Source organism: Miscanthus floridulus, chromosome 10 (assembly GCF_019320115.1).
Source record: "Miscanthus floridulus cultivar M001 chromosome 10, ASM1932011v1, whole genome shotgun sequence".
Classification (NCBI taxonomy): domain Eukaryota; kingdom Viridiplantae; phylum Streptophyta; class Magnoliopsida; order Poales; family Poaceae; genus Miscanthus; species Miscanthus floridulus.
Genome location: NC_089589.1, coordinates 37,261,123 through 37,273,619, shown reverse-complemented (window position 1 = coordinate 37,273,619; position 12,497 = coordinate 37,261,123). Strand labels below are relative to the sequence as shown.

The 12,497-nt window shown below is 43.6% G+C and overlaps 1 protein-coding gene across 2 annotated transcripts; it reads right to left on the bottom strand.

Moving 5' to 3' along the window:
* Positions 1 to 2,182: 2,182 nt before the first annotated feature.
* Positions 2,183 to 5,972, bottom strand: LOC136490031 (disease resistance protein RPM1-like). Of its 2 annotated transcripts, none has more exons than XM_066486533.1 (3): positions 5,734 to 5,972; positions 2,733 to 5,630; positions 2,183 to 2,644 (listed from the first exon to the last, which is right to left on the bottom strand). In XM_066486533.1, exon 2 carries the CDS (start codon positions 5,558 to 5,560, stop codon positions 2,768 to 2,770), a length of 2,793 nt encoding a protein of 930 aa, XP_066342630.1. In that variant the 5' UTR covers positions 5,561 to 5,630; positions 5,734 to 5,972; the 3' UTR covers positions 2,183 to 2,644; positions 2,733 to 2,767. The 2 variants fall into 2 exon arrangements, with proteins under 2 accessions (XP_066342630.1, XP_066342629.1); XM_066486532.1 differs by having other exon boundaries at positions 2,733 to 5,624.
* Between the last annotated feature and the right edge of the window lie 6,525 nt (positions 5,973 to 12,497).

The following is a 12,497-nucleotide window of genomic DNA, read 5'->3' as shown; positions in this document are numbered from 1 at the left end:
CGCCACCTTTAGCAACCAAGCCGCTTCATCAAGATAGTAGAAAAGTCAAGCAGGATCTCAAACTGCCATCAGACACCATACAAATCATCAGACATTGCACTTCTACTGGCCCAACTTCCCGCGCCGGCCTCCTCACCAACTTCGTGAGCACTCACGACACACGGTTGAAACCGTCGCCCAACAACAACCACATAGAAGTCAAGCCCCGAATCACCATACAAATGCCCTCAGCCGCCTTCCACCGTAGTTGACTCCTGCACCTCGAATCCATGACTTGGCCACCACCCGCTTGCATCCCTGCTTCCGCCTCCTCGCCGCCTCCATACGTCACTTGCCGTCCGAGAGCCTCCGCGCTTTGCGAACACAACCCCAGCCACTCCATGCCGCCGCCAAGCTCCACCAGAACCGATCTGGCCCAGGGACCGCCATATCCAGCATCGGAGGTGGTGGATGTGCGGCCTCCACCTCGGCCTGGCACCGCTAGCTGCGCCACCATGACACCGCGGGCGTGCCATTGCCAAACCGCCGTCAGGCAGCGCCACCATGGCACCGCTGGAGCACACCCAACCAAGCCTGGGTCAGCCACACCACCACAGCGTAGCCGACGAACTGCCACATCACCGCCACCTCCGCACGCACTACACTGACGGCTCGCAGTGCTGGAGATCTGGGCAGCCAATCTTCCACCACCGCAGCCACCGCCACACCACCACACCGCCGTAGCCGCCTTCCACCACCACAGCCGCCGCCGCACCATCGCGTCGCCCGATCCAGCCGCTCGGGCGCCGGAACTGCTGCCCGGGGCCGCCTCCAGCGCCCACCATCGACCCCACGTCGGCACCGCGCGGATCCGACCACCGTGGAAGGGGGCCACCCATCTTGACGTCGCCCGGACCATCGTCGTGCCCTGAGCGCGGCGCCGCCACCCTTTGCAGCTCCGATGACGAACCCCCCGCCGCTGCAGCAACGGGCTTCGCAAATCCGGCACTAGGGCCGCCGAATCCGGACCCCGGGCTGCTGCTGCCGCCGCCCCATGCGGCCGCACGCGAGCAGGGCACCGCCTTCCACCGCCTGCATCGCGAAGGAGCGCCCTGCCACCCTCCCAGCAGCCCGCGCGGCCATGCCGGCGGCCTGCTCCGGCGACGGCGCGACAGGAGAGGTGTAGAGAAGGGGGGAGCGGATGGGGTCTGGGCCGCCGCCTGGGTCGCTCGCGTGGGAGCGACACGGGGGCCTTCGTTTGATATATCACTACCTATCTGACACTTGAAGACAACTTAAGAGCTGGGAATGAATTTCACTCTTTTAGCAAGGAATGAATACACAATCCCGAGGACAGTGTGTGGGAGATCGGGAGAGAAATCATCGCGACTCATGACCCTTGGCCTTGAGCGATGGGATGGGAAACTAAAAAGTCTATTTTAACTTTAGTATCACACATTATACCCCTAATAACTATCAAAACCATTTAAATTATTTCATGCCCAGGCTTCCAAAGTGTTTTTTATCTTGTTTTATTAGAAAATCCAGAATAAACTAATGAAGTTTTTAATATACTAAAAATGTTTATACACTTCTAAAATTTCTGAAAAAACTTAAAGATAGATTGAGACACAACAAATCCAAATATAATATTTGAAGCTCATGAAACTTTCTTTAGAAGCTTCTAAAATTTATATTCATCTCTACGAAAAATGGGAAAATAACCACAGAATTTGGAAAAATTCCAAAACATCATAATTGATATAAAATCATGTTTTGAAAATTTGCATAAAAAATACAAGATGCAACAATCATGTATATTGAATGAATTTATGTTGTTTTCCTCTCATGTTTTATTTTGTAAAGTTTTCAAAATAAGTTTGAACATCAATTAGCATGTTTCAAGAAACTTTCATAGTTTTTTGGATATTTTCTCATTTTTCTATAGCTATAAATCTAATTTTAGAAGCTTCTATAGATATTTTTACTACAACTAAATATTTGATTTATATTTATCATTTTCCAATCTATCACTAGGATTTTTTTCAGAATTTAGAAGCTTGGAGACATTTTTCATGATTCAAAAATCTTATTAAGTATATTGCCAAATTTTCCAATTTTTGAAAAGAACATACAAATTGCCAAGTTTTGAACAATGTTGCAGTCTAAAGATACGTATTCAGCCCTTAAAATGTCATAGGAGTAGCCTTTTAGGATCAAATAAATAATAAACAAATTGCTGGTTGTTGAAACTTACACATCAGAAATCATCGCCAAATAAAAAGGTTATGTTCTGCAAAACGGGAAGTAAAGACTCTGACAAGCTTATTACAGACCTGGGAGATGCCTCACTCATAATGGACATCAAGCCAATCTATTCCAGAGTCCAGACCAGAGACAAGAAAACCCAAAGCGAGAACTCTCTGATCTCTGCACCAGGCACACATTTTGTTTTTAGATCTACACCAGGCACAAACGACATGACGGAACAATTAAAATCACCAACAGTGTTTGCGCATACCGAACTGACAAACACTTCCCTTGCTGACGCCTGATGGGCGGATGTCCTGTGCTTCCTCTATCGATAGCTTAATACATGTTCATTAACCGCTGAACTGATGAATCACCAAAGGTCCAAAGCAGACCAACAAAAGCGAGCAGCAACCTGAGGAAATGAAACGGACGAGGCATTTTAAGAGCCACGGTTGTGTTCCGGCTGGTCCAATAAACAAGAAGCAGTGTAAAAACCATACCTTGCACGTGAACTCCTGAAATAGTATCCAAGCCTTCAGCCAGCGAATGCATTTCCTACTCTGGTTACAATTCTATGCCAAAAGTCTTCCCCAGTTGCACTAAAAAGAACCACTCTAATGTGGCTAATCTTCATTAGCTCTTCCTTGCATCCATTTGCTTCACCTTCCTGCCGAAGGATCTTTATAAGCTCATCAGCAGCATCATCCAAACATAATTCATCGAGCTTTGAAAGGTCCTTAATGCCACGAGGGAGGCGCTTCATTTCTGGGCACCCTGAAAAATGTAGCTTAACAAGACTTCCCAGTGCATCTTCTTCTATTTCTACTTGGCTGAGCTCCCGAGCACCCAATATATGTAGTTCTCTCAGTCTAGGAAATGACTGTGCAGAGAAGCATAATGTCTTTCCATCATAAGCATTTAAAAGCCAAAGAAGGCATAAATTACGCAGCACCATGAGGCTAGGAAAAGAGTTCTCATCAAGTTTGGAGAATGACAGAGATAATCTAGTGAGGTTTTTAAGGTTCATCCAGGATGACAGAATCCGAGGCATCTGTTTCTTTTCCAGCTGCCCTCTGAGATGAAGTTTACATAGAGTTTCTGGTAAACGGAGTTCTTCCACTGTCAATACTTCATTTTCATTTAATGTTGTAATAGACAAATGGACAAGATTGCTCATGTTCAGGAGGGCACTACTCAAGCTTGACCAGTGTTCACTTGTCAATTCGTCAACAGAAAATGTGCGTAACTCCGTCAAAGCTGCAACATCACGTAGGGTCTCTGAGCAGGCTTTAACCTTTTGCAGAGCATGCAGTCTTGTCAAGTTCTTTATTATGCCCCTAGGCACCTTTACTCCATAGTTACGCATGACACGTCGTTCAGCAACCTTTACAGTTGCATATAGGTACCTAAGCTTCTTCAGTTTTGCTACATTCTTTGGTAAAGATAGCATACCAGTGCCAGCTGCATCCAGTACTTCTAAATTTTGCAATCTTCCAACAGCCTCTGGTAGAGTCTCAATTCCAGTATAACGGAGACCCAAGAAACGCAGATTAAACAAGCTGAAGACCTCATTAGGGAGACTCTTGATTTCAGTACCTTGTAGATCCAATGTTGACAACAATGTTGTGGATGCAAGGATAGTCCTCAGCAAATCAACAGCCGAACTAGTAAAAACATAGATTGCACGAAGATGTGTCGCACCAGATGGATTCAGTGGTACAATATTGGTACTCTTTATTGATAGTCTACGTGTTCCATCTACCGAAAATGTCCCATGGCCCTCATAAACTTTACCAAAACATTCTTTTGCCGCTTTGTCAAGGGCAAGATGGCGGATAACGTCATGCATTCGGCAACATTTCACACGTCCAGATTCATTTTTTCTCACAACTTGTAGTAGGCTTCGGTTTACAAGATCATTCAAGTAACCCTCTGCCACTTGTTCTAGTGTCTTGTTCTCCTTTACCTTGATGAATCCAGAAGTAATCCAGTGCCTAATTGACCTTCGCCTGTTCAGTTCATAATCCTCTGGAAACATTGCACAATGTAAGAAGCAATTCTTTAGTTCATATGGAAGGTCCTCCAAGCTGACTTTTAGAATACTATCGACTCCTTGCATCACATTATTACTAGACTGCAATTCTAGCTCCTTGTACACACTATCCCATTCAGAGTATGTCCGTTGTTTGAAAGACAATAGACGTCCTATGCATGCAATGGCAATAGGCAAGCCTTCACACTTTTGTAAGAACTTTACAGCCAAATCCAATAACTCTAATGGGCACCTTCTATCATCACTATTACTGAAAGTTAATCTGCAGAATAACTCCAAAGAGTGCTTATATCCTAGAGGTTCCATCTCAATTGTGCAATTACTAGTTGCCAATGATGCAACTTCAAGCTTTCTTGATGTCATAACAAATCGTCTGCTACATTTAGTTGGAAAGACTTCCATTATATTAATCCATACATCCTTTTCCCAGACATCATCAAGAACCAAGATATACCTTTTACCTTCAAGATGTTTCCGGATGATCTCAACTAAGCTTCTAATTTCCATGTTAATAGCATCAGTTATGATGCCAAACTCTCTTGCAATCCTCTTTAGCAAGTCTTCAACTTGGTAACTCTGTGACACAGTTACCCAGGCTGCAACATCAAAATCCGGTTTCACAATCTTGTAGACATGGTCAACCAAAGTAGTTTTACCTACACCGCCCATTCCCCACACTGTGGCTATTTTGTAGTTCTTTTCCTTCAGATCACCTACTAGCCACTGTTTGAGCTTGGTTGCATTATCTTCAATACCAACCACATCATCTTCCCTTGCAAAACACAAATTTTGATTCGTGGCTCTGGCATGATGATCGCCCTTCCCAGCATGTCCCTGCATTCCTGGGAGGACATAACGTGCCCTCCTTTTTGCAGCTTCTTCAAGCTCGACATTGATATCACGGAGCTTGTGAGCTAGACGGTGCCAAACCTTGACATGCTTGATCCTCTTCTTCATCTTGGCTGCAAATCCTCCATGCTTGTCGTCCTCAAGCTTGTACATGAACTCATCGACAACATCCTCGATCTGGAAAGATAGTTCCCTGATATTCTTGGTGAAGATGCCAGTGGTCTCGTCGGTATCCTTGAACTTCTCTGCCTGACGCAAGTAGGCCTTCATGCTCTCAAATTCCTTCTCAGCTTTGCGGATCTCATCAAAAAGACCCTTGAGGGCTGAAGCTTCCTTGCAAAGCAGGGATGCTCCATAGGTTGCTGCTTCTTTCGCCAAGGCTGCACCTAGCTTGCCGATCAGCACTCCCACGACGGCTTCCGCCATGGTGGTTACCTGCGCTTGCTTCAGTGCTTAGAGTCACCAGTGTAAGCTCGTGATCTATATAAACCTAAATCTCACAAATCAGTCCAATTATCAGAGGTTAATTATTTTGATGTCAACAATCTGAACCATGGAACCAACATTTGAACAAACTGTGAACTGACGAGAGCTGATACCTGAAAATGGGGAAGCTAGAAAACAGGCATGTGCTGCAGATCTGGGCTTCTGGCCAAGTTGAAGCCACTGTCAACCAAGGCGGAGTAGTAGTTCTGGAGTTGGATCCCGTAAGGACTAAGGAACGATGCTACAAGGCCCTAGAACAGAGACCACCACTCGACGAGTCAACAGCGAACAAGAAGTGGTTGTGGGCTTGTGCCTTCGTCTTTGTGGAACAAAGGATGAAGCTGATTGTGGACCTGGACAGCCACGCTACCAGCAGCATAGAAAGGAGTGAGTAATAAAAAGGGTATATATTTGTTAAATAATAGTGGGAGCAGGTGACCAGAATAAGTCTATATTTTACTAGTCATTATTGTACAATGTAGTTGTTGATCATGTTGTTTATTCACAGATTTGACATGTAGTACAAGTGGGGCGGCTAGTACGGGACGGTCTAACCCGGGTGTCTGGAGTTACAGGTGGATGTGTGTGTTGGTGCTGGGTTTTCGTGATTTTTTAGTGTTTTTGTTTTGTGACGCGATGACGGAAACAGTAAAGACGTTCGAGATGTACGTCAAACACCTGTACAGATTAATAAAGAAATGTTCATCCAAAATGACTACTATTCGATTTAAGACAGAATTAGCAAACTTACTCGTGCCTGCAACTCAGCTTGTTGTGTGGTTACCTTAATGACTTGTGGCTTCAAGATTTATTTGACGATCACGTTATGCATTTTAATTTATCTAGAAATCGAACTCCCTAATAATCTAACACGTTGGCCATGAGAGGATTACATATCATTTATCAATGATCGTGCCATATGCATTCTAATTTGTTTTAGGATCAGACTCTATATCATGCCTAAACACTAACTCATACATGCATGGGAGAGAGTGGATCATGAAAATATTCCATATTCTAATTCGTTTTGAAATCAAACTCCAAATCGTGCTTGGACACCCTACTCTAATATATACAGTACATTAGATCCCATGGGACAGTTTTGAGCGATAAAGGAGGAAGAATCATTTCACTCTTTAATATTAAGGTACATGGATAGATAGATATAACACTACTACATAAAAGATTTTAAAGACTACTCATTTTATTTACAGAGGCAGTCACGAAATGTGACTGTCTCCTAAAATACATACTGATTTTCAGAGGCGGTGGACAAATAATTTTAGGAGACACCCAGTAAAGGACCACCTCCTTAAATCAATTAACAAAAGCTGGTGTTAGGGTTTTCTGATGAAGTTAGGGTTTTCTGGTGTTATATGGTCTGAAGTCAATACCGGGCTAAGATGGGCACGACCTCTTTAACAAAGGTGGACCGCCTCTCCATTTTCATAGGAGGTCCGCCTATGTGAAAGACGTCGAGCCCATCATAGCCCATCTTAGCCTCATACTGACTTCAGAATATATATAACACAAGAAAACTGTAGGCCCGCCTCTAAAAATGGCCTCCATTTTTAGTTAAAGAGATAGAGCTCATCTTTGCCCATCTCAGTCTGGTATTGACTTTAGACAGTATAACACCAGAAAACCTTAACTTCATCAGAAAATACCCTAACCCTAGAAAACCCTCCACCCGCCACCGCCAATCTCATCTTCCCTCTCCATTGTCAGTGGCCACCCTACCAGCGAGTGGACCTGTCGGCTGCAGTGCAGCTCCGCCTGTAGGTCCCCTACCACCATCGTCCTCCTCTTTGTGTCCTCCCTGCCTGGCTGATGCATCGTCCTGTCCTCCTCATCAGTGTCTTCCTCGATGGCTGCGGTGCGGGCAGGCGGAGATCCGGTGGCGAGCGCGCGCACTTGGGGAGATCCGTTAGTGAGAGCGCAGGCGACGCAAGATCAAGTGGCACCCGCACGGGCGGACCGGGATCTGGTAGCTAGCGTGTTGTGGCAGAATCGCCTAATCTAATGCATTCCAGGAGTACTTATCTTTCATTAGACACTAAGTACTCAAGGGAGGACACCAAATTACGCAGTTCCGTCGAGCACATCCCAGGGGAGAACCCGAAAATCCACATTTTTCCATCAAGATCACAAATGAGAGAATAAAGCTTACAACATTATTAACCATTTCTTACATCACTTTCTATGAAACATCAGAGTATAATATTTATTGTTTATAATAGCGGAATATGATCATGTTATCAGAGTTATGAACAATTTAAGTTAACAGCGGAATATAAACATGTGATCAGAATTATAGTGAAAATAAATATATATTCATGACATGATGAAGCATTGATATATAAACTATGACAATAGATTATAAAACTTCCATTTAGAAAAACATTTAGTGAGAGTTATAAATAAAAACTATGATCGCAGCGGAAATGAATTCTCTCTGAGCCCACCAAGAGGAATCCACACACAAGGGTCAGCTCTAGCATCCACTTGTCACCTGCAACAGGGGGAAATAAAACTCTAAGTACTCAATTGTACTCAGCAAGACTTACCCGACAGGAGAAAAGAAAATACTCCAAAGATGTGCAAAACTATCTGGCTTGTGGGTTTATTGTATCTGCAGGAAGCATTACTAAGTGTGCGTCCTTATATTCAATTTTTATTAGCACTCAGCATTAGTTCATTAACCAACCATTCTATGTAAGCACCTATGCTACTTTCAAACAGGTGATAAGCAATTAGATTTTCCTTTTACCATCTTTCATCTTCTAGTTCTTACAGTTCTTACTACGGTGCTAGAGTTTAGACAAGTCGTATCGATACGGCAGCGATTCGCGAATCAATGAGCCCAGCTGGGTACCCTGAAAACACACGTCCCGCTTGTACCACAGGCACAAGTAGCACCAACCCACTACCCTCCTGTCAAGGGGTCCAGGTCTCCGTCCAAACTGGGACTCCAAGCCCCCGCCCCTGAGTCCCGGACTCAGTGCGATGCAAGGACCTCCACCCAAAAATCACCCTGACAGTAAGTTCGAAAAGAGCCGGAACCCATGACAAGAGAGTAACAAGTCTTCCCTGCACCCATACTCAAGTATGTGCTCGTGATAATAAGTCTGTGACTTGCCTAGAGTCCAATGCAACGGACGGTCCTTAACCGACATAGACAGGGAAAACAATGTAACCAAGCTATGCCCCGTTGGCCGCAGGACACAACCTCTTACACCCACCAATACCCAAACCATATCCCTGCCCGAGCTCCATTTTTTCTTTCACCATTTTGTATATTACAAGTGATAATAATACAGTAATATATTTCCTATCTCTCGCGAGAGACAGACAATCACTCGACTTCTACCGGAGTCCTGTAGCATAGCAATCTACAATATCCTATCATACTAGTAAGACTCATAGAATAAAGATATATATGCAAGTGGGTTTCATTCAACTCCTTAAAACTTAATGCACAAATATAATTTAAACTGTAGAAAAGTAGGGGTTATGCACCGGGGCTTGCCTGGATAAGATTTAAGCGGAAGTTAGCTTTCCATCATGGCGACACGATCTCCAAAAGCACGATTTCTCCAGCAACTCCTGATGACTCCGCGATCCATCGACGTCACTATTATGATATGCTTGAAGACCTCAGAGTTACATGTGGACCTCAACAACCTAAACCCCAAATTTCACAAAATTAACTCGAGTTACCTTTCTGCTCCACAATCTGAACCTTTTTTTTTTTTTGAAAAAGAAAACAAACAAATTCAAACCTTGCACTGATGAAACCTGACAGTGTTAGCTGAATACGAGAAGCTATAGAACAAGCACGCATTGAAGTTGAAGATCAGGCTTTGTTTTAGTCAAGGTTTGCATTGGGGAGTAGGAGTTGCATCGTCAGAGATGGAAAGGGGCAAGTCATGCGGTTTCGTGGAAGGAGACGAGGAAAAAAAAGTCTCTGCGCTTGTAGAGGAGAAAGCTACATAATCATTAATCAGTCAGTAATCTGATGCTGTCTGGTTAAAAGCACCAATCAGTGGTGGGCCATCACCTAACGCATCATCCACTAAGTGAGGGGTGTCTGTCACACAGCGTTAGACTGACTTGGTCATTAGCATTTAGACTTGGGGCCAGTTTAGATGCGAATTTTTTTTTCAAATGACACTGTAGCAGTTTTCGTTGTTATTTGGCAATGAGTGTCCAATCATAGTCTAATTAGGCTTAAAAGATTCGTCTCGTGGATTTCGTCTAAACTGTATAATTAGTTTTATTTTTTATTTATATTTAATGTTTCATGCATGCGTCCAAAAATTCGATGTGACGGGGAATCTTGAAAAATTTGGTAAAACGAAGTGGAACTAAACAGGGCCTTGTAGAGTACAGTGTAAGTGTAGAGCAGTCCACCAAACTGTGCAACGTTCTCGCAGGAACCCAGCAGATCATCATTAGATCTCCCCAAAGCACTCAGCACAAGGCCACAAGGCACCACTGAACTGTGCCACCAAAGCAGAGCAAGCATTTCGTTAAAAAAAAGGCAGAGCAAGCAAGGCATCAACAACCTGAAGAAAATGAAACAGACCATACATCTATGGAAGAGTTAAATGTACCGTAGGTCTATTAACTTTTGGTGGTGTGTTATCTAGGTTCATCAACTTTTAAATTGTATTTTTTGGTCCATTAACTTTTTGTGGTGTATTATCTAGGTTCATTAACTTTTAAACTGCATTTTTTGGTCCATTAACTTTTGGTGGTGTGTCATCCAGGTCCATCAATTTTCAAACTGTATTTTTTGGTCTATTAACTTTTGGTGGTGTGTCATCCAGGTCCATCAACTTTTAAATTACATTTTTGGGTCCCTAAACTTTTTAACTGGATCACCGTAGGTCTATACCCCTTCGTGTAGCGAGTAGATCTGACATGACACGTCAAAAAAGCAGCCACCATGGAGTATAGGACGAGATCACCATCCGAAGATAATCTTCAATACGAAGAACCTGATGGGATCACCATCTAGAGTTTCTCGAACGGCGGCTCGACGGGGAATAAACTCCACAATAAAATCCAGTCTAATCTACTCGGTACAAGGCCGAAGACCACAGGTATAGACACACAAGCCACCTGACCCAAACAAAACTCAGACTCCACCAGCCTAACTAGGACCGATTAACCCTGAGTCCCTGATTCGGCTAACATACATGGCACGTCCAAATGCGACCACCAATTTGATTCACGTACACAGGTGCACGCAGGCACTAAAAGCTAGACGCTAGATAAAAGATCGTGTATCACAACTGAATAGGAATCTAATGCATGGAAATGATAAAATACTACGGCAATGATGCTAATCACTTTGGGAAAATTCCATTGATGATCTCCACCTCTTTAGAATTTGTACTTATGTATTTTGTTGGCTTCATTTTCTTCTCCTTTCCACGCAATAATAAGGCACCTCTATAAAAATATCTTTGATGACAGTCCAACAGTTGTAAATTTCTCCATATCCACAATATATTTATCGTTAAAAATAATAGTCCCAAATTTAAGACCAGAGGATATTAACGAATTACCGGCTGCTACATTTGAATTATTGCTAGAAAAGTCTCCGTGAACATCTTGAGGAGCTATGGACTCATCACCTACTCCACGGTGGCTGCTTATTTGACGTGTCATGTCAGATCTATTCGCTAAACGAAGTGGTATGAACCTACGGTGAACCAGTTAAAAAGTTTAGGGATAAAAAATGCAATTTTTTGAAAGTTGATGAACCCAAAAATACAGTTTAAAAGTTGATGGACCTGGATGACACACCACCAAAAATTAATGATCCAAAAATACAGTTTAAAAGTTGATGGATTTAGATGACACACCACCAAAAGTTAATAGACCTATGATGCGTTTAACTCTTTATGGAACTATTATAATAACATGTCACCGCTGCCCAGAAAGCTGTATAAAATGAGTACCTTATTGAGCATGTGCTAGGCACGTTAGGCAGAAAGGACATTTTCCTTCATCTATCAGATCAAACTGAAGGACTTGCAGGATACGAGACGACCAACTGCCCTGTCTCTGTGACACCGATATACCAGGTTCAGAGAAACCAAAGATACACACCATATACCACATTCAGAGAAACCAAAGATACAGCATGTTAATTTCCAGCGAAAATTAAAGGCTCTGGCACTTGGGATTACAGACCTGGGAGAGGACAAAAGGACCAAATATGCCACACCCCAACCCCCAATCACCGTCGACGCCTCACGCATAAGCACCACGGCAAACAGGAACTCCACGTTCAAGTACACATGAACGCACATTTAGTCCACATCAGCCAAACCGAGCACGTAGAACCATTAGCAAAAGCTATATCGATAAACCACCCGCTGAATCGCTGAAACCAAAGATACACACCATATACCACGTTCAGAGAATCCAAAGATACAGCACGCTAATTTCCAGCGAAACGAAAATTAAAGGCTCTTGCCACTTGGGATTACAGACCTGGGAGAGGCCGAAATGACCGGATGCCGCATCCCAACTCCACTTCTATTTTTGTGTCCTGCAACCATAAACGGACATGAAAATTTTGAACCGGTGAAACTCTCAGGCAGTGAAACATTCGGAAACGAGGAAACTGAACTCGGCCCTCCAACACTGCAACTTCGTTGGCCGCGTCTGCGATATCAAGAGACACGGTTCACACCCATTGCGCCTAATGTAAGGTTATCAAAATCGTGTGCAATCAAATCACAAGACTTTAAACGTGCAAGTCGTAGAAATGTTGACGTCAATGACTAATCATGCCTTTTTGCCAAGATTATTAAGCCGAATTGGAATTTTGACAACCACGTCATTATATTTACTCTGC